Raw genomic sequence first — 25,636 nt, 5'->3', positions numbered from 1 at the left:
GAGTGAATCCAAGGCTAAGCCTAAGAAAAGAGTAGGTAATAAGGTAATTTTACAAAATTTGTTATTTCATTAATTCCAATACTTTCTCTGTCATACACCGACTATAATACTCAGCATAGACGCCAGCCCCCTGCGGCACCTTAGTTGCCATACTTAATATAAATTTGGCCATTCAAGTAGGTACTTTTCAGGTAACTACTTATGTAGCCCCAAAGCGGTAAAGGGTTAATGATTAGAAAGTTTACAAAATCAATGAACTTCGTTTCCCTAATGTACAGTGTACAGTGGAGATGATTTGTGTTGTCTAACCAGAAGGTGATATAGGACGAATTCTTGGAGCTGTTTGGCCCATTAAAAAACGGCACTGACACTGATATTTTAACTATGACATGTGACAACGTCAACGTTTGACAGATCTTATTATTGACAATGACAGACAATCTGACAATCAAAAATGTCTAATGTAATTTGTTGATCTACATTTTTTATTACAACTAGATTAATTCTTCTAATTTTAATATTAATTTTATACATAATAGGTCAAATAAAGATGAGTAATCACCATAATGGTGCTAGAGCTGGTGAAACTGAACAAATGGCCCAATCGCAATGCTTGAAAGTGTTCATCCAAAGGGATTACAGTGAAGGGACTCTTGTAAAATTCCAAAATAGATTTCCACAAGAACTTGAGGGAAGGGTAAGTTAAATAGTCACGCATAATTGATTGTGTATATTTTTAATTACGAGTTTAATTGTGCTTGTTTCAACTTTTCCCTCATGTGTGCTACTTTAGATTCTTTAGAACATTACTAACATTATTTATGTATTAGTCACTAAACTCTCTAGCAGATCTGCTCCTCCTTTGGATGGTGGCATCTTAGCTTAGTTTAGATACCTCTAAAACTAAAGTTACAAAAACAGTATTTTCTTTGAAATGTTCCCATATCATTTTGATTCTTTTTGCAAGGTGGTCATAACTTACATTTAACTCTACCATTCTTTTGAGAGCTAGATTTGGCAATGTAATGCATTTATTAAATGAGGAAATATATTTTAGGTGACATAAATTACAATATCCACCTGATGTAATAAATAACTTGAAATGTATGTCAGAGGAAACATCATATCAGTAAATGTTGAGCCCTTAATTGTATATAACTCCTACTATAGTGAACTCCTACTAACTGTTGAACCCTCTATTGTATACTGGGTGGTGAATCGTAAAACGGGCCATAGCAAACTCAATGCAAAATTCTAAACTGTTGAATTCCTGCTTCCCTAATTATTTTACATCAAAAGTCATGAGTGAATATTTGTAGAGGATTGAAATCTGTATTAAAATCAAAAGTTAAAATTGTTTTACGATTTAAACACATTCCAAAAATTTTGAAAAATATAATACATTTACCACAGTAGCTATGTGTGCAAAAGTTAGGCCACACATTACTATTTAACTGACAGTGTGCACCCTATTGACTAAATAAACCATCTTTATTATCAATACATTCTCCACAACTGAGGGTATCTCATCAACTTTATTGTTTTTAAACAATAAATGATAAAATAAAAATATTGACAGTTCAAAAATGTGAAAATAATAACTTCATTGTGACACATTATTCCACTGTGTGTGGCTTAATTTTGGGCTGAAAAACTGACAAATGTATGACATTTTTACAAAATTTTGGAATATTTTTAATTTGTAGAACAATTTTAACAGTTGCTTTCAATACAGATTTCAATCCTCTACAAATAGTTTCTCATGTCTTTTGATGTAAAATAATTAGGGAAGCAGAAATTCAATAGTTTAAAACTTTACATTGAGTTTCCTATGGCCCGTTTTCCAATTCACCACCTGGTATAACTCCTACTATAGTGAACTCCTACTTAGTTATACAGTGATGAGCGTACTAATAACCCACAGAATAAAACAAAAAGTGGAAAACACATTAAGGCTTTGGGTACATAATTCGCAAATATTTTACGTGTATCCCTACTTTTTCTGTCTTTACACGGCAAATTATGTGTAGTAAAATTCACACTGGTGTGGATATGTAAACATTACTAGAATGTCATTCTACTTGAAAATGTCATAATTAATTTAAAGAGATGGCTTTTGAATGTTCTTGGATAACTGTTATTTTTATAATTGCAAATTATTAATTCAGTTAATAAATGTGATAATTTTTTCACTAACTATGTTTTCAGTGATTGTAATAATTTATTTGTACAACAAAAACTAATAATCAATCGAGAAAAGAGGAAAAGTGTTAAAGTGATTTTTTAATAATATGTTGTTATTTTGGAACGCTTACAATTTTGAACATCTCTAACAACAAAATACTTGGATCACAGGATATATCTGATGTATTCTCTGCTTGGATCTTCCACAAATAATACACAATAAATAACTTTTTATTAAGTTCACGTCTTAAATCAATTATTTATCAAATACACTATATATCAATAATATTTAATCAATTTCTCAAAATATTCCCGATGCAATGTCAAATATTTAAAATTGTCACTGATTGTCAGTGTCTGACTGATAATATATGCTGACAATATTATATTCGGTTGAGTGCGTTGTAAGACAAAGACAGATTTGGAAAATATTACCACGGCATTGTGTTCATTTTTTTCAAATCCTGAAAAAACCAATAAATATTTTTGAAAAATTTAAACGCAGAATGAAAGACTAAATTATTACCGAGGGCCGAAAGTCCCTTAGAATAAATAAAAAGTTTATTTTGAATGAGATATTTGAAATTAAAAATCACACTAAATTTTCTCTTAGTTTTTTCACCCCTGTAACTTATTAAAATAAACATTATAGAAGTTCTCAGGGACTTTCGGCCCTCGCTAATAACGTAATCTTTCATTCTGCGTTTAAATTTTTCAAAAATACTTATTAGTTTTCTCAGGATTCGAAAAAAAATGAATCCCCATTTGAATAGCATTGCAGCCGAAAATACGTACCGATCCTCTTAAGGTATGAGATAAAAAGAAATGAAACTAGTGGAGGTGGGAGATTTAGCATTAAAAACCTATAACCTTACATTCTATTTATTGTTTCCCACCTTTAGATATATCGGATGAGTTTGGAAACTGCCACTGTGACAGTGACAGTTTTAGTTGACATACTAATCTGATACGTCTAAAGGTGGGAAACAATAAATATAGAATGTAAGTTTATAGGTTTTTATCTCTAAATATCTCACCTCCACTAGTGTTATTTCATTTTATCTCACAACTTAACCGCTTAACGCACACATTTATTTGCAAAAATACGTCAAAATATTATGTATTTATTTTATTACAGTAAAATAAACTACAAACAAGACTATTGTCACTAGATATAATCTAAAGTAAAAAATGGCATATTTTATTAGAAATATATAAAATAACAAATACCCTCATGCGCTCACCTGAGTTAACTCGGTCGTAACTTTTTACATACAAAATACTACAAGTAAGAGAAGAAAAAATCGCAATTATTCAAGTATAATAATGTTAAATATTGCTAACAGTGTGATACACTCTAAAACAAGGGGTTACACACAGAGGTACGTCACAGTCAGGGCAGAACGTGACATCAGCAAAATATAATTCTACTCATCGTGATCCCATCCTAGTCGGCCGTCGATCGTAGAAAGTTTAAAATTAGAAACGAGAAAACAAGTGGACATGGGCGCCCATATAAAAATTCTTAGGGGTGGGGGGCAGACGTGAAGATGTTGCAGATTACATTTCGTATACTTTGGATAACCATATATAGTTTAAAGCACCCGAAAAGCTAGGGGGGCCACGACACCCCCTCCTCATAGGTGTGGGCGCCCATGCAGTGTGGATACCGTTATTTAGCGCTAGAGGAATTAAAACGCGTAGGTGTCTCATATATCGTACAAATATTTTAAACATGAGTTTACTCTGTTAAGCGAAAATAGAAACGTAGTTGAACACCGAGTTAACTCGGGTAAGCACGTTAAGCGGTTAATATGCTTTCCATCTTTTGTGTTTTTTTGCCGGTTATTAGTGCGCTCATCACTGTAGAGGAACCACTTCTACTCACATTTTCGCTTAGGTCAAATGTACCACAGGGGTACCACTTGGGTCCATTACTCTTTAATCTATTTATTAATGATATTACCAAACTGTTTTCACAATTGTGCCGCCTTACCATTTGCTGGTGATTTAAAGTGCTTTAAAATTATAAAAACAATCATTATGTTGCTGCCATATTGCAATTAGCACTGATTAACCTCCCTGTATGTTGTTCACTTAACAGTATGAACCATAATTCCAGCAAAGATCATGCAATTAACTTTAACTGTACTCACCACCCTATATTATCACACTATTACATTGATAGCCAATTGCTCAATACTGTAAATATAATCAAGAACTTGGGGATTACACTGGATAATTCTCTTTGTTTCAATAATCATATCATCAATATTATTCAAACATCTATGAAAATGTTGGGTTTCGTAAAAAGAACAGCTTGTGACTTTACAAACGTATCTAGTATTAGAGTTCTGTACTTCTCCTTGGTCAGGTCTCACCTCGAGTATTGCTCGTCAGTGTGGTCCCCACACTACTTGGTCTACATTAGGAAACTTGAACAAGTTCAAAATAATTTCTTCCTTTACATTGCTTTTAATCTTTACACATATCAGGATTACACTCTATAGGAACATCAACTTCTCTTGCGAGCCGGAGAAAACAAAGAGACCTTTTACTACTATTCAATATCTTAAATGGTATATGCATGCATTTGTTCTCAACTTCTTAATAAGATTGGACTGTTTTGTACCGTCTCGCTCCACTAGACAAGTGCGAACATTTATTCACTTGTTTCATTCATACCCAGAGTCTTGAATCTAGCTAACTCCCTTTACGATTTACAACTGTTTGACAACTCCATCAGTAGTTTTAAAAGTAATTTACAAGGGCTTAATATTTGAGTGAAACATGTGCAATTTGTTAATTTGTTTTTATGTTATTGTTTTCACCTGTATAGTATGTATTTATGCAATATTTTATATTCTATTGAAAAATGTAATTTCTTTATTTTTACAGAATTAGGCTTGCCCGTAAAATAAATAAATAAATAAAGCAGAAATTGAAAATCCTTTTTACATGTTCAGGTGTAAATCTGTATCTATTTATATGAAAACACAACAACACTTTATTTACCCGTTATCTAGTTGTTTAAAGGTTAAATTATAATAAGCTGAAATAAATTTGCATTTCTAATCAATTAGTTTTTATATACTTCCTTGGACTCTATAATTATCTATTTATATTAAGATAGTAAGTAGCCCGATCAGGGAACGCAAAATTTTACGAAAACCTCAAAAAAAAATAAAGGAATGATGAAAATTTGGGAATAGGTACTTAGTTGAAATTGTCTATTATTATATAAGAAAAAGTTTACAATTCTACATTCCCTCCATTTTACAAAAATTGGAAAATAGGGGGTGAAAAATTTTTTCTCAATGGTGAAAAAATATACGTTCAAAATAAGTCCGGAATTGGATAAAATTACTAATTCTAAGTAACTTTTGTTCTATAGAGTTTTTTTACTAAGTCAATTAGTCCTGTCGCCAGGGGGGGTACAACGGCCTCGTTAATTCAGATGGACTTACCCAAGTTTTTTTTATGTATTTTGACCCGTAGAACACGAATTTTTTGGGTAACAGTTGATCCGGATGTCGATAAGATTGTTATAGACCAAGAACTTGAGGAATCAAATAACAGCGATTTTTGGCAAAACAAAACAATATTTTGTATTTTTTGGGTCATTTTAAGCAAAAAATATTTCTACAAGTTTTTTAGTAGGATGCACAGTTTTCGAGATAAACGCGGTTGAACTTTCAAAAAATCGAAAAACTGCAATTTTTAAACCCGAATAACTTTTGATTAAAAAATAAAATAGCAATTCTGCTTAGCGCCTTTGAAAGTTCAAGTCAAATTATGTCGGTTTTGATTATTTGCATTGCTAAAAATTTATTGTGTTATTGTTAAACAAAGCTACAAGCAACTAGTGCGTGAGTGATGTTTCTATGATTTCTCATTTAAAATCGAACGAGTTGGTAGAATAGGTACTAGTGCAATCAAGTCTATTTCTACGTTACATGCGTTAAAACGCATGTAAAAGCACGGGAAACCCTACGTGTTTATAGCTTTGTTAAACAATAAAAAAGCAAATTTTTACCAATGCAAATAATCAAAACCGATATAATTTGACTTAAACTTTCAAATGCGGTAAGCAGACTTGCTATTTTATTTTTTAATCAAAAGTTATTCGGGTTCAAAAATTGCAATTTTTCGATTTTTTTAAAGTTCAACCGCGTTTATCTCAAAAACTGTGCATCCTACGAAAAAACTTGTAGAAATATTTTTTACTTAAAATGGCCCAAAAAATACAAAATATTGTTTTGTTTTGCCAAAAATCGCTGTTATTTGATTCCTCAAGTTCTTGGTCTATAACAATCTTATCGACATCCGGATCAACTGTTACCCAAAAAATTCGTGTTCTACGGGTCAAAATACATAAAAAAAACTTGAGTAAGTCCATCTGAATTAACGAGGCCGTTGTACCCCCCCTGGCGACAGGACTAAATACTTTTCGAGTTATTTACGAGTGAATGTGTTCATTTTTAACAAAAAAAATGTTTTTGGACGGTTTTTCGGAGATAACTCAAAAAGTAAATATTTTAGCGAAAAAAATATTCTTAGTAAAAATATAGCTTATAAAAAATTGAAAAAAATGGTGTATGCATGCGTGACATCTGCAGACCCAGTAGAAGCAGAGTTACAGCTAATGAAATGTAGGATCTTCTTCGTCAAATTCCAAATCGAATATTTCAATGCGAAATAACCAAAAAACGGAGCACTTTTCGGGGAAAATTAATTACAAATTTTTTAAAGTGTTTAAAAAAAGGTTTATTTTTGTTTTTAAAAAAACTTCTAACATTAAAAGTAAGTGAGTTACGCTCAAAATATTGTTGGTCCCTTCTATTTTTTGGTAAAAAAATGGCGAAAATTATTAGCTTCTCAAATAAAATTAATCGTTACCTCTTTACAAGTTACTTTACTTATGTATTGTTTATATTATCCATGTTTCATTGGTTCAAAGTGCTCAGTTTTGAAAAAAATTGGGTTTAAAATAAAATTTTTTTTTTTAATTTTGAAAAAAAAATGGGGTTGTTAATGGAATTAACTTAAAAACAATTAGGAATACCAAAAATCTCAAAGAGTAATAAAATGTACGTTTTGCTTTTCTGAATATTTTTGATTTTTTGTTTTCTTGTTAGACAAAAATTGGTTATGCTATGGCTGTTCAAAATTTGCCTAAACTCGTGATTAGTTACTCGTTCAAGCCATTTTAACTACAGCTTTTTCAAAACGAAGCACTTTGAACCGATGAAACTTACAGATCATATAAATAATACATAGACAAAGTAACTTGTGAAGTGGTAATGTTAAAATTTATATGTAATGCTAATTAGGGGGTGATTTTCGCGATTTTTTTTATCCAACAATAAAAGGGACCAACAATATTTTCAGCGTAATTCACTTACTTTTAATATTACAAGTTTTGTTAAAAAACATATTTAAACCTTTTTTTAAACACTTTAAAAAAGTTAAAATGAATTTTCCCCTAAAAGTGCTCCGTTTTTGGGTTATTTTACATTGAAATATTTGATTTGGAATTTGACGAAGAAGAACCTACTTTTCATTAGCTGCAACTCTGCTACTACTGGGTCTACAGACCTCATGTATACACCATTTTTTTTTTAATTTTTTATGGGCTATATTTTTGCTAAGAATATTTTTTTCGCTAAAATACTTACTTTTTGAGTTATCTCCGAAAAACCGTCCAAAAACATGTTTTATTTTTGTGTTATTAATGTAAACATGTTATTAATCATGAACATATTCACTCGCAGATAACTCGAAAAGTATTGACTTAGTGAAAAAACTCTATAGAAGAAAAGTTGTTTAGAATTAGTCATTTTATCCAATTCCGGTCTTATTTTGAATGTATTTTTTTCATCTTCGTGAGGGGGGGTATTCCCCTCCATTTTTTAAAATGGAGGGGATGTAGAATTGTAAACTTTTTCTTAATAATAGACAATTTCAACTACCTATTCCCAAATTTTCATCCTTCCTTTATTTTTTTTTTGGGGTCAGATTGTTCTTTGATCGGGCTGAAGGCTGGGTATGTTTTATTTATATTACATAACTTCACATAATAAAACTAAAACTGTTGGTTGCCTAGCTCAACAACGTGTTGGTGATGGAAAACAAAAAAATGTCATCATGTTTATTTTTTTGATATCTGTATGTACCTAATGTTTATTTTAATTTATTTAAGATCTTCTAACACTGATACTAAAAAAATTCTTATTTTTACTGTACTGCTCTGAAAAGATTTGTGGTTGTTGTGTTGAACCACATATATAGCTTTTTCAGCCCGGAAATTGTTCACCTACTTACCTGTCAACAGAGACCACACAATATTGATAGTCTAAGATGAAGGTAGTTGCTTTTCCTTCTACTTTTCCCCATAAAATTAGTGGCAGCAATCCACATCTTTTGCTCTTCCTTATAATGTGACCAGGATATTTAATTTTGACTATTTTGTTATGATAAACAGCTTTTTTTGTATAAATACTCATACTTTTGTTTTCTTAATGTTTAGTGAAAGTTCATATCCCTGACTTACTTCTGTGTAGTGTTGAAAAATTCTCGAGAATGAAAAATCGGAGAAATGGAGAATTTTCTGAGAATGAACCATAATATGACGCACTTAAGAATATTGTTGAAATGAAAAATAGGGTTTTAAAAATCATGATCTTATATCCAAAATTATGAGGCGAAACAACAGTATTCTTTGTATATAAAAAATACAAAAACAACAGAAAACACAAAATTTCTTTGATAAAAAATGAAATTTTTTTCTTAACAGTAAATAAAATCGATGTGGTATGATAAAATATGAGACCTCAGATTAAGAATCTATTTCTATCATTAGCTCATCCTAGTCATCTAGAATCTGCATTTCAATGTACTGATGAGTTGTGGGATTTTGTTTTTCACGAGTGGCCAGCTCAGTCATGGATTGGTCTACGTCTAACAATTTTAAATTGTGAGCAATAAAAGTTACCTTACGAGCTCGTTCAGCAGTGAGCCGGTTTCTTTTAGAGGAGTGGATAAAAAAATCATAAGTACTGAAATTTCTTTCAGTCGCTGCACTGGATGAGGGCATGCTTAATATATCAACTACTGTTTTAGTTAATTTTTGTTTCGAAACATGTACCTTTTCACCATATGATTAAGTCTAGTTTTTAAATTGATTTTATAACGTATGGTTTTCCAAAAAAAACCCTCCTTATACCGATAAAGTGCCAAATCTGCCATTATTTCAGCCGACTCATCACCATATTTTAAAGTTGCTAAATTATCTACAAACTTAGTTTCCTCAACTCGTTCTTCTCTGCTTAAATGAACACCATTCTAAATATTTGCACGTAAATATTGCACCAAAACAATAAATATTGACGTTATCACCCTTGCTAGTGGTTCATGGGATTGGCAAAAACAATATACCTACATATTTTTTAAATCATAATAATTTGACCCGTGGCTAGTTTTTATTTTTCTTTCGGTTTATGAAAATATAGAAAATTTTTGCCGAGAATATTCTCTTCTAACATCACTACTTCTGTGATCTTCTTTCATAACTGTCAACAGTTAATAACTGTTAATTCCTGGAGATCTTCATAGCTGTCAGGTCAGCAAATACCACTGTTTCATCTGCATATCTGATGTTATTGATATATTCTCTGTGCTTTTTAAACTCAATAATTTTTTTTCGAATCCTAAGAAAACTAATAAATATTTTTGAAAAATTTAAGCGCAGAATGAAATATTACATTATTACCGAGGACCAAAAGTCCCTTTGAATAAACAAAGAGTTTCTTTTTAATGAGATATTTGAAATTAAAATCACACTAAATTTTCTATTTTTTTACGCCTGTAACTTATTAAAATAAACATTATAGAAATTTTCATTGGCTTTCAGCCCTTAGTAATAATGTAATATTTCATTCTGCTTTTAAATTTTTCAAAGATTCTTATTACTTTTCTCAGGATTTGAAGAACATGAATGCATTTAAAAAGCATTTGCCGCCTTAATTAGAATTCCGGCTTTAACATCTTCTTTTGTTTCTTGAAAGATTTCCTTAGTGTATTGAAAAGCAGAGGTGATAGTATACGTCTCTGTCAGACCCCACATTTAATTTTATTATCACCTGATTCTCCTGTCTCTGTATTTGTATAGACGATGTTTATATATCAAAATTCCCATCTCTACATCATTGAAATAGGACTTGTATGGTATTTTGACACATATTCTTATTAATATATTATCATATTAATGTTGTGACTTTATTTTTAGCTGGAGAGGCAAGCTTTTGAGACTACTGTTAATAGACTGAATGCATTTTTTGCGGAAGCTGAGAAGGCTACCTGTACCACATACTGCGAAGGATGCTTAGCATGTTTAACTGCATATTTAATATATATTTGTAAAGAAACCCATTATGAAAAGGTATGTATGTTTATATTCAATTAACTATAATCTAAGGTACATTAATACAGTCTATTAATAAGGTCACACATGTTCATGTATGACAGTATGTGAACTTGCACATAATGTACCATATTATTATTATTCAGATTTAGCCATACTGCTCTTACTCCTTCTAATAGGAAAATTCATCCCAGGTATCTATGGTAGAGTGTTCATTGAGATCTGGGTTTTTGTGTTCTAGGAGGTTCTTTGGAATGACTCTAGTTATTGTTGCAGGTTATGAAAGCAAGTTATTGTTGTTAGGTATAACCACATCAATGTATTGTTTGTCTCGTTATTATTATCTAGATTTAGCCATACGGCTCGCACTTGCTCTAAGGGGAAAATTCACTCACTCCAAATATCTAAGGTATCAAAAGAATTAAGCTCTTTTGAGACTCTTTCTGTGTTGTCAAATTCTAAGTGTCTTGGTATGTCTGAGTATCTCCCAAAAATTTTTTGCATAGTCTTAATCATTTAGAGTTGATCCCGTTTTACGTTATCGAAGGCTTTTGTGTAATCTATGAAACAGAGCAGCATTGGTATATTGTTTCCTCGCTTTTTATATTATCTGTCTGGTGTTTAATATCTGCCCATGTGTTGCTTTCCATGGCACGAATCTGCATTGTTCTTCAGCTAGGTATATCTGGAAGTAGAAGTAGAATCGTAAATCAACACCTTCAAAATACCCACCAATCTTTTCAAATAAAGTTGCCCTTTTTTTAGTTTAATCTCTTCTTTTCATTGCCGTTTTCTTTTCATCGTGATCAATGGTGCTACATCCCTATAAAAGAGCCTCGACCTTTCCATGTCTATTACGCCAGTCAGTTCTATCCATTGCCAACTGTTACCAGTTTGTTGTGCCTATTTTTATACAATCCTAATCTACACCATCCTTCAATCTGAGTTTTGGCCTACCCCTATTTGTATTTCCCACAGGTTGTGACATAAGGATTCTTCCAAGAAGGTTGTTCTGCTGTGATCTTGCTAGATGTCCTGCGCATTAGTGATGTTGAAAAAGTAACTATTCGTTACAAAGTATTTGTTACATACGAATACCGAAAGTATCGATTACTGTACAGAGAGGCAAATCGTTACTTTGATTACTCTGATTACTTCGTACCAATCGTATTAGAGCGAGTAACGACTATTGTATCTACTTTGATTACTTCATTACTTCTTACCAATCGTATCAGAGCGAGTAACGACTATTGTATATACTTTGATTACTTTGATTGCTCTGATTACTTCGTACCAATCCTATCAGAGCGAGTAACGACTACGACTATTGTAGTTGTTATATCGGAATACCTATACATAATACCTACCTACTGAGAAATACGATTCTCGATATGATTACCGGTGCTCAAATACAAAAGTAACAAAAGTAATGCTATGTGTTTACCACCAAATATATGTTTATATCTGTGGTATGCCTCGTAGTTGTACCTCCTCCTTCAAACACCATTTTCACCGAATATTCCTCTCAGGATCCTTCGTTCCAATATAAGCAGAACGTTTTCATCTGCCTTGGAGATGGTCCATGTCTCCGATCCATATATCAACACTGACTATATAAGGGTTTTGTATATGGTTATTTTTAAGCTTCTGTCGTTTTCTTTTACTGATTCTTATTTTCTTGCCCAGGGTCTGTATTTTTAAAATTTTACGTTTTAGTTCTTTTATGATAGCATTTCCCATTAATATCATAAGACTATTTTTAAAACTCTTGAAATATTTTCAGTTTTTAACAATAAACATATCTTTTTAGTGTTTAAAGAAGGTATCTAAGTACATAGCAGAACAAAACGAGAGGGTATATGAACCCAGAGGACTTAAACTGACAGACCCCAGCCTGCGAGGTTTGAGAGTACTAGAAATCAGCTGTTTAGATCGTCCGCCAAACGCATGACTTACATTATCCCACTCCACACAGGAGTTTTTCATGTGAAACTCGGGATATACATATTCCAAAACAATTTTTGATGTAGATTCTTATTATTGAAAGTACGTTCTGCCAAAGTGGCTTAAGACTGTTTACCTGCCAAACGGGCAAATTTTTTATACTTGCTATACAAGGTTCATCAAAGTTTAATTTTGGAATTTTATATGGTTTAGTGTAATATATTGGTGCTAAGGATAAAATAAATACTACAGTGTTTCGTAATATCTGCATCATGGAAAATTTCTACTCGTCATAGTACATTCATACCACCAAATCTAATTCTAAGAACAATTAAAATTAAACAACATTGGTTTATAGTACAACTTAAAAATAATTATTAAGGAGTATAGACTTTAAGACTGATGTCTTGTAATGTTACATTGATTATCATGCTTTTAGAGCCTTTAAAATTATTTCTTCCCTACGTTTTGGCAGCTGTTAGAAATTATCAAAAATGACAAGGAAATGGTCATAGTGAGCTTGCGGGCTGACTAAGATTGCTTTTCGGGTATCTACGCATTTATATTCTTTATGTGCGGTTCTAACCGTCCACGTTATTGGAAATATATTGTCCACTGTTTGTATGTGCAGAGGTTTTGTATTTCGTAGCGCTATGACCTTGTGTCTTTACTTATTTGACTTTGAAGGTGTGTTGTATTTCTAATTTGCACCTATGATTTCTCAAATATATTTGTTGGTTGTTCTGTGTGATGGTATGATTTTTTTACTGTGTTTTATTGTTCCAATGTACACTGTCCACTGTGATAAAATTCTGAGGTAGATATCGAATCTTTGTGCAATATTCGCTCATTGTTTAAATATTTAAAATACATATATTCCAACTTATTCCTTGTCTGTAAGTTTCGCTTTGTGTTCCTAGAATATTAAATTTCAGAGCTTTTACGTTCATATTATACACTAAGCTTCAAAATTAACGCACCACATTAAAAATGAGACATTTTTGATGTCTCGTATTTCCTAAACCTGTTGTCCGATTTTACTGATTTTTTCAGTATATTATAGCTTTATTCTTCAAGAATATCGATTTAATAATATTATTGCTAAACAGGTAAGTGTCATTGTATACCGGATGTCACAATGATAGTGTGTTTTTTCCTCAAAATTTGGAACACCCTGTGGAATATTCTAGTATATAAAAGATATTGAAATTAAAACTTAACTGTAGCCTTAGGCTTTCTTAACATTTTGCTTTTGGATTCATTCGCTTATGTGGGATCATAAAAAAGTTAGGTGCTTTAACAACTTGCCATGTTATTAATCAATACAGGGTGTTTCTAAATAAGTGCGACAAACTTTAAGGGGTAATTCTGCATGAAAAAATAATGACCGTTTGCTTTATAAACATATGTCCACAAATGCTTCGTTTTCGAGATAAGGGATGTTGAATTTTTTATTACAAATTGACGATTTATTTATTGCTCTAAAACTGGTTGAGATATGCAAATGAGATTTGGTAGGTTTTAAGAGGAAGTTATTGCGCATTTTTTGAAATCCAATTAAGAATTTTATATTCACTATTGTGTGCATACGGGATGTATCTAAAATGTTTATACCCTTATCAACCTTAACAACCTATTCTCAGTTCTGCCGAATATAGTTGTAAAATTTCATAAAAATGGGTCAAACCGTTTCGGAGGAGTATGACAACAAATATGTACTGTGAAAAGAGAATTCTATACATATAGATGTAAAAATTTTGGTGGCTACTAAAATGACTATATAAAACCGTATAAACCTTTCCTGAACTTCTACAAATAATTCAATATCAAAATTAGCCAAATCTGTCCAGCCATTCTCGAGCGAGACACACGAACAGCAATTGATTTTTATATATAAGATGAAGATATTTAGATGGCTATTAAAAAATAATGGTTAGCGACAGAACAGTAAAAAATTATAGATGTATTTATCTTTGTGTTCTACAGCCTACAAAATTAAGAAAAAAAAATTGTCCAAAAAAATAATTTAGATGGCTATTAAAAAATAACGGTTGGAGATAGAAAAGTGAAAATTTAGGATTGTATTTATCTTTACCTTCCACATCATACAAAATTAAGAAAAAACAGTCTGTCCAAAAACATAAACAAAATATATTAGGGGCAGCCCCCGTTATGACGTACGGATATGAAAAATAAAATAACAACCTATACTCAGTCCTGTCGAATATACGTATAAAATTTCGAAAAAATCTATTCAGTCGTTCTCGAGTTATAAGTGTTGGTAACTAACACGACTTTCTTATGTTTATATAGATGTAAAATGTTTAAATAACTATTAAAAAATAACGGTTGGAGATAGAAAAGTGAAAAATTAGGGTTGTATTTATCTTCACGTTCAACATCATATAAAATAAAAAAAAGAGTTTGTCCGAAGAAATAGAAAAAAATATCAGGGGGGCAACCACCCTTGTGACCTACTGATATAAAAAATACATAATAACCTAGTCTTAGACCTGCCGAATATACGTGTAAAATTTCATGAAAATCGGTCAAACCTTTTCGGGGGAGTATGGCAACAATACTGTGAAAAGAGCATTTTATCATATAGATGTAAAAATTTTGGTGGCTACTAAAATGACTACATAAAACCGTATAAACCTTCCCTGAACTTCTACAAATAATTTAACATCAAAATTAGCCAAATCGGTCCAGCCATTCTCGAGTTTTAGCGAGACACACGAACAGCAATTGATTTTTATATATAAGATAAACTTTTTTTGGTAAGCGGGATCCAGGACTATTTGCTGGCAAAATATACAGTGCGCATGCATTAATAAGAAGTACCCAATCGTAGTTCTCGTGATAAAAAGAAGTACCCAATTTGTTGGGTAGAGTGGAGGCTATTGTATCTTTTCTTGTATGTACTACACAGTACTTCAAAGACTCGCCTTTTTAAACTCGCACTGAACTTTGATGTGGTCGAATTCCTTCAATTGATTTATTTTTAAATTGTACTATATACTCCAGAAACAATATCACGCTAATGCAATTTGTATATTTTGCAATAATTGAGCAGCAATTATTTTGTAATTAACTTTTACAACTTATATTTCGTTATATTAGGTACTATATTCATCTTGATATTTTAATTAAAATAATTAAGAACTTGTCTTTAATTTGTTTTATAATGAGTGGTTTGAAACCTTGTGTGTTGTAACAAGTGTGAAACGTATTACAGTAAGGGCAATGGAATGGAAGTTATGAGAAAACGAATATGGTTAACAAAAAAATATTTGTTATGGTCCTTTGCCCTATAGCCCTATGATCTTGGGGTTCCTTTGTTACTAGATGGTCTCTTAAGTAACCTACTTTGAAATAAAAAACACGTATTTCCAGAAAATTCTCGTATTTTATTAGATACAGTCTCGTTTTAGTTCAATACAACGATTCAAGCGATTTTTCAACTGCTTTATGCTGAATAATACTATTCTGCGGAATGGAAGCGTGGACACTAACTGTTGCATCTATGAATCGGCTCGAAGCTTTCGAAATGTGGTTTTATAGGCGCATCTTACGTATATCCTGGGTTGACCGAATTACTAATGTGGAAGTCCTGCGTCGAATGGGGAAAGAGTGTGAAATTCTCATAACCATCAAAACAAAAAAAAATTATAATATCTAGGATATGTAATGAGAAATCAAGAACGTTACGGCCTTCTCCAACTGATTCTCCAAGGGAAGGTAAATGGTAAAAGAGGACCGGGAAGTGATATAACACGACTACCACTAAGCTGTTCTTCGCTGCGGTAAACAAAGTCAAGATAGCCATGATGATCACCAACATCCGGAACGGATAGGCACTTTAAGAAGAAGAATTCTATTCTGGCAGCTTAGGTGTTTGTTTCATAAATTACCAGTTCGAACTGAATTTTTTATTTACTAGCCTTCCCTTACGATTTAGGAACACATAATAATCGGATAGGGCCAAATCGGGAGAATAAGCCGGATGAAAAAGCAAACTCATGAATTTTTTGCCATTGTCATAACGTTCTTCTGAGTAGGTGAATTGTCTTGGAGAAACACTTTTTTCTTCCGCATATGGGGCCGTTTCTTAATGAGTTTTACGGTTTTCAAGATATGCAATTAAAACTATGCATTTGCAATCCCAAAATACAGTGGCCATGATTTTTACAACCCATTGCTTTGTAACGAGGTTGTTGCGTTGTTGCTGCAGGTAACTAAATCAGTCGAAGAAAAGAGTTCGCTTTTTAAGAAGCATACAAAAGATAAGATAATTAGCCTTAATTACTCGTTAATTTCGTTAATAAAATATATTTATAATCTACGCATCGAGCTTTCTGTTCGGGCCGATGTGACGATATTTTGTACATGAACGAATGATTTTGATGATCGCGCGAAATAGGAATTGCTTTTATTAATCCGACATGAATGTATAAGGAAAGGGAAGAAAGGGAATCTCGCTCAGTTCGCCAGATGAAGGGATATACGATCACCTCTAGTATAAGTATAAGTAAAAGGATAGGTAAGCGGGAAAACTGTCGGATTCGCTCAGCTCGCCAAAACGACAGCGGAAAATGGTCGGGAAATACTACCTACATAAACTCGCCTCTTATAGGTCGCTGTTGTCTATTATTATTCGATCATCGCTCCAAGAATAATAATCAACTAGGCTTTTCGATCCGACTAATTCTGGTTGCCTCTGCCAATTCACATACCTTCACTTTACGATCAGCCAGAATCATTGTATACATACGGCCAGTACGTTTAAGTTTATTCAGAAAAATAATGAAGTTGATTATAAACGTTTTCTCATGACAAAAATATTTTAATATAAAAAGTAAATCTTCCAACTTGATATATATAGTTAGTCCAAAAAGCCACTGCGCATCTGCTAGAAAAAATATTCTAATTCGGATTTTTTGCACAATCTTACTCAAAAAGGACTCCTTTTAACAAATTTGCATGTTGCCAGGACCAGAAGGTGGTCAAAAATTTTTTAAACGTTTTTTTTTTTGTTTTTTTTCTAAAATTATTTTTTTTGCATGGAAAAAAGTTTTTTTAGGTTTTTTGGATCATTCCAAACAGAAAAGATCTTTAGTGACTTTTCTCTAAAAATGATAGTTTTTGACATATAAGCGATTAAAAATTGAAAAATTGCGAAATCGGCCATTTTTAACCCTCAAAAACTAGTGAAATACTTAAAATTTGAATGTTGCCAAGGTAGGTAGATATTCTTTAATCATCGATTGATGAAATCCCGAAGAGTTTTTTGCAATACAATATTCAAAACTCCTTTGTTTTTTAACTGCTAATCAAGCGTGCGCGACACTATTTTCCACCAACAGTATGGTGCAAATGAAAGGAATAAATTCGTTATTTCGTAAACCGGCCAATTTAAGGAAAAGTCCCGAAACAGGTAGATTTTTATTTTTATGTTATGATATTGTGGCATATATGGTATACTAGTGACGTCATCCGTCTGGGCGTGGTGACGTAATCGATGATTTTTATAAACGAGAATAGGGGTCGTGTGGTAGCTCATTTGAAAGGACCTTCAATTCTCTATTCAGTAATGTAAACATTTACATCATTATTTATACAGGGTGTCCTTCTACTTCTTTTTTTGTCAAATAATTTAATTTAATAAAAATTTTTGGACAATCTGTATAAATAATTATGTAAATGTTTATATTACTGAATAGAGAATTGAAGAACCTTTCAAATGAGCTAGCACACGACCCCTATTCTCATTTAAAAAATCATCGACTACGTCATCACGTCCAGATGGATGACGTCACTAGTATACCATATATGCCACAATATCATAACTTAAAAATAAAAATCGACCTGTTTCGTGATTTTTCCTTAAAGTTGCCGGTTTACGAAATAACAAATTTATTCCTTTCATTTGCACCATACTGTCGGTGGAAAATAGTGTCGCGCACGCTTGATTAGCAATTAAAAAACAATAGAATATTTTTCCTAGCGGATGCGCAGTGGCTTTCTGGACTAAGTAAATGTTTCATGTTCTCCAAAATATTTGTAATCCCAAGAACATTTTCAATCAGTTAAAATTTTGTAAAGAATAACCAAGTATTGACTATGACTATAGTTTCAGTAGACCAGTTTTTGGACTGTGTGTATGAAGACAATGGAATTATTAACACGTTTCATTGTCATCGTGTTTTACACACACTATATGATTTTTAGCCTTAGTTTCTTGTGGGCCTGACGATACTGTTTAACGTGTAAATAGCGAAACTGGTCACCCTATCTTACTTTTCATGTAATAAAATTAATTTAAAGGATTGTGAGTAGAGGGCTTATTTCCGTAACATACATGAAACGTTTACTTTATATATTTAAGAATGTATTTCTGTGAAATTAAGGCTAAAGAGGTAAGCGCCAATTTTCTGAGTAATGAAAAAACGACAAAAACTATTTCAATTTTTTAATGCTGCATTTAATATCTTTATCGCGGATTAAAAATGAGAAATAGTATTGCACTTTAATTTTGTGTATATTTTGAACTACTGAATTGTTTCAATTATTGTATTAGTTGTGTGATCTCATTTGGTACGTTATTTTTGCTGTAAGCTACAAAATATTTATTCTCTGATTTGAGGAAGAAATAGATAAATACATACAACAGTAGACACCAAACAGAAAGCCAACTGGTAGACAATTTTAAATGGAATATTTGCAATGTGTTTTGCAAACTCTTGCAGATTTGCAAGTTTAAGAGAATAAATATTTGTGGCCTATTGCTTAATTAACTCGTAACGTTTTCAGTGTAATTACACTAACTACATTCGTGAGTATGTAATATTCCCTTTGCAAACAAATATTTTATGGCAGTTTAAATTTTTTCTAATGTATAATTTTTTTTCTAATCCTTATCATCATAAATATTTTGTCAACATAAATTATATGTGTTTTATATTAGTACTACTACATCAAATTATTGGCTTAAACAATTTTAAGTTTAATATTGTTTAAATAAAAATATATGGCTGGTACAGCTGTAACACTTTGTAACAAAGTTAAATATCTCTAAAAGATTTGAATCTTTTGTAGGTGTAAGGATCTGTCGAAAAGCAGACGATAATATACATTTTCCATATGAATCTACTTTTTTGCTATAATCACTTCAGTATGTACCTTGTATCAATAATCACTATATGCGCCACTCGCAAAACTAGTGTTTAATTTTTTTTAGCAAAATCTGAAAAAATATGAATAAAATGAAAATTGTCGCTAACGCGTTCGTACACGCATTTAATATTTTATTGATATGCATACTTCGACGGAAAAATGTGTGATCACGAACAACAGTGCAAAAAATGGGAGAGACACATCAGTGACCTTTTTGACGATGCTTCTCGAGAAAATGCTCCAAATACTACCTGTGACAACCAATTAGACAGAGGTCCCAGTATACTGAAGTCAGAAGTCATAAAAGCAATACAAAAAGCCAAAAACAATAAAGCACCTGGACCAGATCAAATCGGACCAGGTCAAATACTTGACTACTTTCTTTAGCAAAATTTACAACGAAGGAAAAATACCAGATGATTGGTTGGAGTCACTGTTTATAACATTACCAAAGAAAAGCAGGCCCACCAAATGCAGCGATTTTAGACTAATCAGTTTGATGAGTCACACACTTAAGATACTTTTACGTATTATACAAAACCGAGTATTCCTTCTGTGCGAAACTAGAATGGGTAATAAGCAATTTGGATTTAGAAATGGTCTAGGAACTAGAGAAGCACTATTTTGTATGCGCGTTCTATTACAAAAAAATTGTGAATTCCGAAAGAACGTTTATGTTTGTTTCATCGACTTCGAGAAGGCATTCGACCGAGTACAACATGATACACTTTTCGATTGCCTGCAGGCAGCAGGACTTACCGCTACGATATAAGTCTGCTGAAATACTTATATTACAATCAAGTAGCCTCTATCCAAATTGGAGACAGTCGTACTGAAAAACTGCCGATAAAACGTGGAGTACGACAAGGTTGTGTTTTATCACCCACCCTTTTTAATCTACTCCGCAGAAATCTTTAGGGAGGCTTTGGATGAGAGACAAGAGGGAGTAAGGCTAGGCGGAGAAGTGATCAATAATATTAGATACGCTGACGATACAGCCATTCTTGCAGAAAATTTACAAGATCTTCAAACTTTACTAAATCTAGTCAGTGAAGCACGTTATCGGAGAGGCCTTAAAATCAACATTTCAAAAACGAAGTGGATAGCAGTTGGAAAGATTAATACTTATAGATCAAGGTCAGCTTTCTCTTGATGGAGAGGAGTTAGAACGGATAAATAATTTCAAGTACCTTGGCAGCTGGTTAAATGTAAATTGTGACTCTGATGAAGAGATAATAACTAGGATCGAAATATCACGGAAGGCTTTTATGACCTGGAAACCAGTTTTATGTAACAGAAACCTGTCGATGAATATTCGAAAGAAGGTGCTGAAATGTTATGTGTGGTTTATCCTATTGTATGGTTGTGAGACATGAACGTTAAAAACCACAATGCTAAACAAAATAGAAGCATTCGAATTGTGTTGCTATCGACGAATGCTAAAGATATCGTTGGTTTCGCACACTTCCAATGAATATGTTCTTCAAATGCTGAATTCAGAACGTCTGCTCATAAGCATCATAAAGAGGAGAAAAACAGAATACTTCGGCCATATAATTAGAGGACCTAAGTAATATCTGCTTCGCCTTATAATACAAGGGAAAGAGATGGATTAGTCGAAAGAAACTTTCATGGCTGCGTAATATTAGACAATTGTTTGGCTGCGCAGTAGAAGAATTATTTCGCACAGCAGCCGATAGAGAGAGATTTCAGGAAATTGTAAACATGATGACGGCCAACGTCTGAATACAGACACGGCACCTAAAGAAGAAGAAGATACTTCGACAGCTTGGATTCAGTTCGCTTCGGGATACACAAACACAAAATTATTGCCTTTTGTGCCCATATTTCGTCTATAACTCGATAAACGACAAAGTTCGTTTTTCAATTTTACTAGAACCTAGCAATAGTTGGGAAAAAGTGCTAAAAATTGAGTTTCTTCCTTAAAAATGTTCGGCTCTTTAAGCATAACTTACTACCTTCATATTCGGCATAGAAAAAATCTATAACACGACTGATAATTGTGCTAAATTGCATTAGGATCGGTTTAATAGTTTTTGCATAACAATTTTGCAATCCAGAAGGAACGCAGAAAAATTGCAAATTTTCAAAATTATGCTGTGCTCAAAATAAAGACATTAAATAGTCGATTTTTTTACATATGAGAAAATACACTTGAGAAAATGAAATTGGCCAACTACAAGAGGCTAAATAATTTTTGAAAGTTATGGTGGTGGATTTTTTTTTCAAATCGGAGGATGATTACAGTTATAGCAGACTCGGAAATCGACTAGAAAATTTAAACCGAACATAACAAAATTCATTTTGGCGACATTGTGTGAAGACCACGTCTTCCGGATATCAATGGTCCAGACAAATTAATATATTTTTTTATCAACAAAAATGATATGTTTTAACCAAATAATGTTTCAAATATAATGTGCAAAAAATTTTTAATTCGGTTCCTCTAATTAACTTGCTTTTTTGTCCTTAAAAGTAAAAAAGTTTAAAAATAAAATAAAAATTCCATTTTTATTTAGTTGCAATGCGAAGGCAAAACAATCTTATTTTTCAATTAGAATACGGAGCGCAGTCCAGACCTCTGAATCGACGATTTTCGACTCTTGTTGGAGTCTCATCGGAGAGAACCTAGATCTGCTACTCCATACTTCAATTGACTAACACTGAGAGTTTATCCGCCACATCGCAACTGACGTGAATGGACTAGATGAAGTAGTTTTCAATCCTAATAGCAATATTAATAATATTTAAAAATATTAAAATATTACTAAAAGATTTTTAAATTGAAAACTTATTGGTCCATTTTCTTGGTAGCACCTCCATGGCTTCTAAAATTTGCAAGCCAGATGGATGCTGAAGCGAAGGAGACAAGAGGGAATTCAAAAACTTACAATTCACGACCCCGTCTGTTCAGCTGGTAAATTCCAACAGTATTGAAAAATAAGATTGTTTTGCCTTCGCATTGCAACTGAATAAAAATTGAATTTTTATTTTATTTTTATATTGGTCGTTACTTCTTTGAGTAACTAGGTCCATTTTCTGTTGGAATTTACCAGCTGAACAGACGGGTCGTGAATTGTAAGTTTTCGAATTCCCTCTTGTCTTCTTCGCTTCAGCATCCATCTGGCTTGCAAATTTTATAAGCCATGGAGGTGTTACCAAGAAAATGGACCAAGAAGTTTTCAATTTAAAAATCTTTTAGTAATATTTTAATATTTTTAAATATTATTAATATTGCTATAAGGATTGAAAACTACTACATCTTTTAAAAAAAGTTTAGTTTCTCTTGCTTAATATTTTTTATCGTCTAATTATTTTAACTGTACTAATATTAAAGTGTTTACTGTAAGTTATAAAATGACATTTACAAAGATTAATGGGGTATTAAAATACCGGCAAGTGCTTATCTTTAAAGCGGCTACTCGAATTTCTTATACGTGTATACCTAACATTGATATTGTCCTTTTCATGAGCATTTTTCAGTGCGTAACAAATGATAGGAAAAAGGGTAAGTCGTGATAATACACATTTATGACATTTATTCTAACATGACATTTTAGTTAAATCTGACAGTTGTCACATTTTATTTTCAATTTGGGGTAAAAACAAATCAAATGTGTTTCTTGCATTTATAAAATGGTATTTTCTTTGATTTGTATAGTCTTATAAATTATACAGATTATATTTGTAACATTATTATCTAATTAAAAAAAAATATTTTTGAAGTTATACTTCTTTACCGGCGATAGAGGGTGATTTTTTTATATGTTAAAACCTATCAGCCCGGCGCATGCGCATTATAACTTTGTTCTGATTGGATGTTCAAATGACATGTTAAAAATTATCCGATATGGCAGCTGTGGTTTGGAGGGCAGCTGTGGTTTGGAGGTAAAGGTAAAGGTAAACAAATGTATAATATATTAGTTTTATTGTTGTGAGGACAGAAACAAAAAAGTTTATAATATTGTAGTGACTTTTAAATAGTTTTTAAAAACAACAGGTACGTAATAATTGTTAATGTATCATGGGTATAAACCTACCTATTTGATCTGCCAAAATACATAGTATGTAATACTTTTATTTATATAATTTGATTACCATCAAAATTTCTATCAATATTCACCTAATATATTGTTTTATTTACTCTATGTTTTGTTGTATTTTTTCAATTCTAAATCATTTCAATTCAAAATTAAAATAATTTGATCAATTTTCAAAATATCAAAATATCACAAGTTTAATCCGTTTAGTTAGTCGATCTTCGTAAATAATGACACATAGTGTCCGTGGCTAAGCGGAGAAGGCAAATGAATTCCAATACCAACCGCTCTTATCAGCGCTGGTTCGAGTCCCAATAGAAACTTTCTTTTTTGTTTTTTTTTTAATACATTTTATGATTGTAAGTATATTTATTATATAATTGTATTTTCAGAAAATACGTATTTAGTTAAAAAAATTTTCGACAATTTATGTTCAGACATCATTTGTGGCTTGTTTAATGTGTTTGTGTGTGTTTTATTCTTTTATTATTTTAATTTTTGGCACTGTTCTAATAAAAATGTTTGAGAAGTAGTAAGTATAAATTAGTTTAATATTTAAACAAAATATAAATAAAAAGTATATTAATTTCGTTTAAATCATATAATAGAAGTATAACTTCTTGCGTGCGTACAAAGTACACACACATTCTTTTTTTTTATTATGGCGCCATCTATCGACAACTAGAATAACTAGAATAAATGTAGTAAATGTCTGTAATCACGGACGTGCCTTTTTTTCTGTCACTTACAATTTAATGCGTTAGAAAGAAATCAAAAAACTGTGACGCACTGAAAGATGATCATGAGAAAAATAATACCTCCACTTTTTTGCGCATTCTGGCCGAATTTCGTTTCTACTATATATTGTAGCCATCAACGTATGATGTACTATCTTCCAAGTTTAAACGTCTTCCAGATGTAAGTTTGAAGGATTTTTTTCTTTTTTATTATTACATTATGTTTTATGTATATCTTTATTAGTTAAACTAACTCTTAAAGGAGTTTCTAAAATTGAACTACTTGTGCAATTTGGGATACATTTTATCTTATTTTCTTAATGTTTTACTCCAAAACATATTGGCATATCTTTGAATTTATTAATTTGTATGAATAACACTGTGTGATTAATAAGATTTATTTAAAAAATGCACACAAATCTTGTAAAATATTTGTTTTAACAACGTGTTTTTCTTATATTGTCTTTCAAAAAAGACAAAAATCATATTCGGTTTGATACTTTATAATAATTTTATTTCTGAAGCTATTTCCTTGTATTTATAATATTTATAATAATTATTAGCACCAAATGAGATATTAAACTTTGTATAACAAACGACTTGCTTTGTATTTTAGCATAAATGTATTGATCTAACACTTTAAAGCTTAGTCATTTTTATGTTATGTAATTAAACGATATAAATATATACATTTTTGTTAAATATCTTTGTTTTAATTATGCCAAATCTTTCAAGACAAAAATTTACCGATTTTAGTAGCTTTAAACTAAACCGAGAAGGAAAAATTAATCTCTCTCTCTCTCTCTCTCTCTCTCTCTCTCTCTCTCTCTCTCTCTCTCTCTCTCTCTCTCTCTCGCTCCTATGGCGCTACAGCTCTCCCAGCATCCGTCTCCAAGTATCTCTCTCCCTGGCTGCTCTCTTCCAGTTATCCACGCTCAATAGCTATTTAGGATCGGCTCTCATGTCATCTATCCTCTTCCTTGGTCTTTTAATGGTCGACGTCCCACTATAGTTCCGCTAAACGTTCTGTGTCATCCATTCTTATAAGGTGACCTGTCCACCGCAATATTTGTATTTTCGCATAATTTGCTATAGACTATAAGGGTTCTTTG

The 25,636-nt window shown here is 31.9% G+C and overlaps 1 protein-coding gene across 1 annotated transcript; it reads left to right on the top strand.

The window, feature by feature from the left end:
- The first annotated feature begins 422 nt into the window (after window positions 1-422).
- LOC114333001 (golgin subfamily A member 7) lies at window positions 423-25,226 on the top strand. The gene is made up of 3 exons (XM_028282809.2): window positions 423-697; window positions 10,472-10,624; window positions 12,417-25,226. The coding sequence occupies exons 1-3, from the start codon at window positions 551-553 to the stop codon at window positions 12,555-12,557; spliced, it is 441 nt and encodes a 146-aa protein (XP_028138610.1). The 5' UTR covers window positions 423-550; the 3' UTR covers window positions 12,558-25,226.
- The last annotated feature ends 410 nt before the right edge of the window (window positions 25,227-25,636 follow it).

The sequence above is a fragment of the Diabrotica virgifera genome, chromosome 4 (genome assembly GCF_917563875.1).
Source record: "Diabrotica virgifera virgifera chromosome 4, PGI_DIABVI_V3a".
Taxonomy (NCBI): Eukaryota; Metazoa; Arthropoda; class Insecta; order Coleoptera; family Chrysomelidae; genus Diabrotica; species Diabrotica virgifera.
This window is presented reverse-complemented; position numbering and strand designations above follow the sequence as displayed.

Bases quoted from the DNA above. Each gene is read 5' to 3' on its own strand.
- LOC114333001 (XM_028282809.2), top strand. From the start codon at position 551: ATGAGTAATCACCATAATGGTGCTAGAGCTGGTGAAACTGAACAAATG. The intron at 698-10,471 runs GTAAGTTAAATA...CTTTATTTTTAG, and splicing joins CACAAGAACTTGAGGGAAGG to CTGGAGAGGCAAGCTTTTGA. The intron at 10,625-12,416 runs GTATGTATGTTT...ATATCTTTTTAG, and splicing joins AAGAAACCCATTATGAAAAG to TGTTTAAAGAAGGTATCTAA.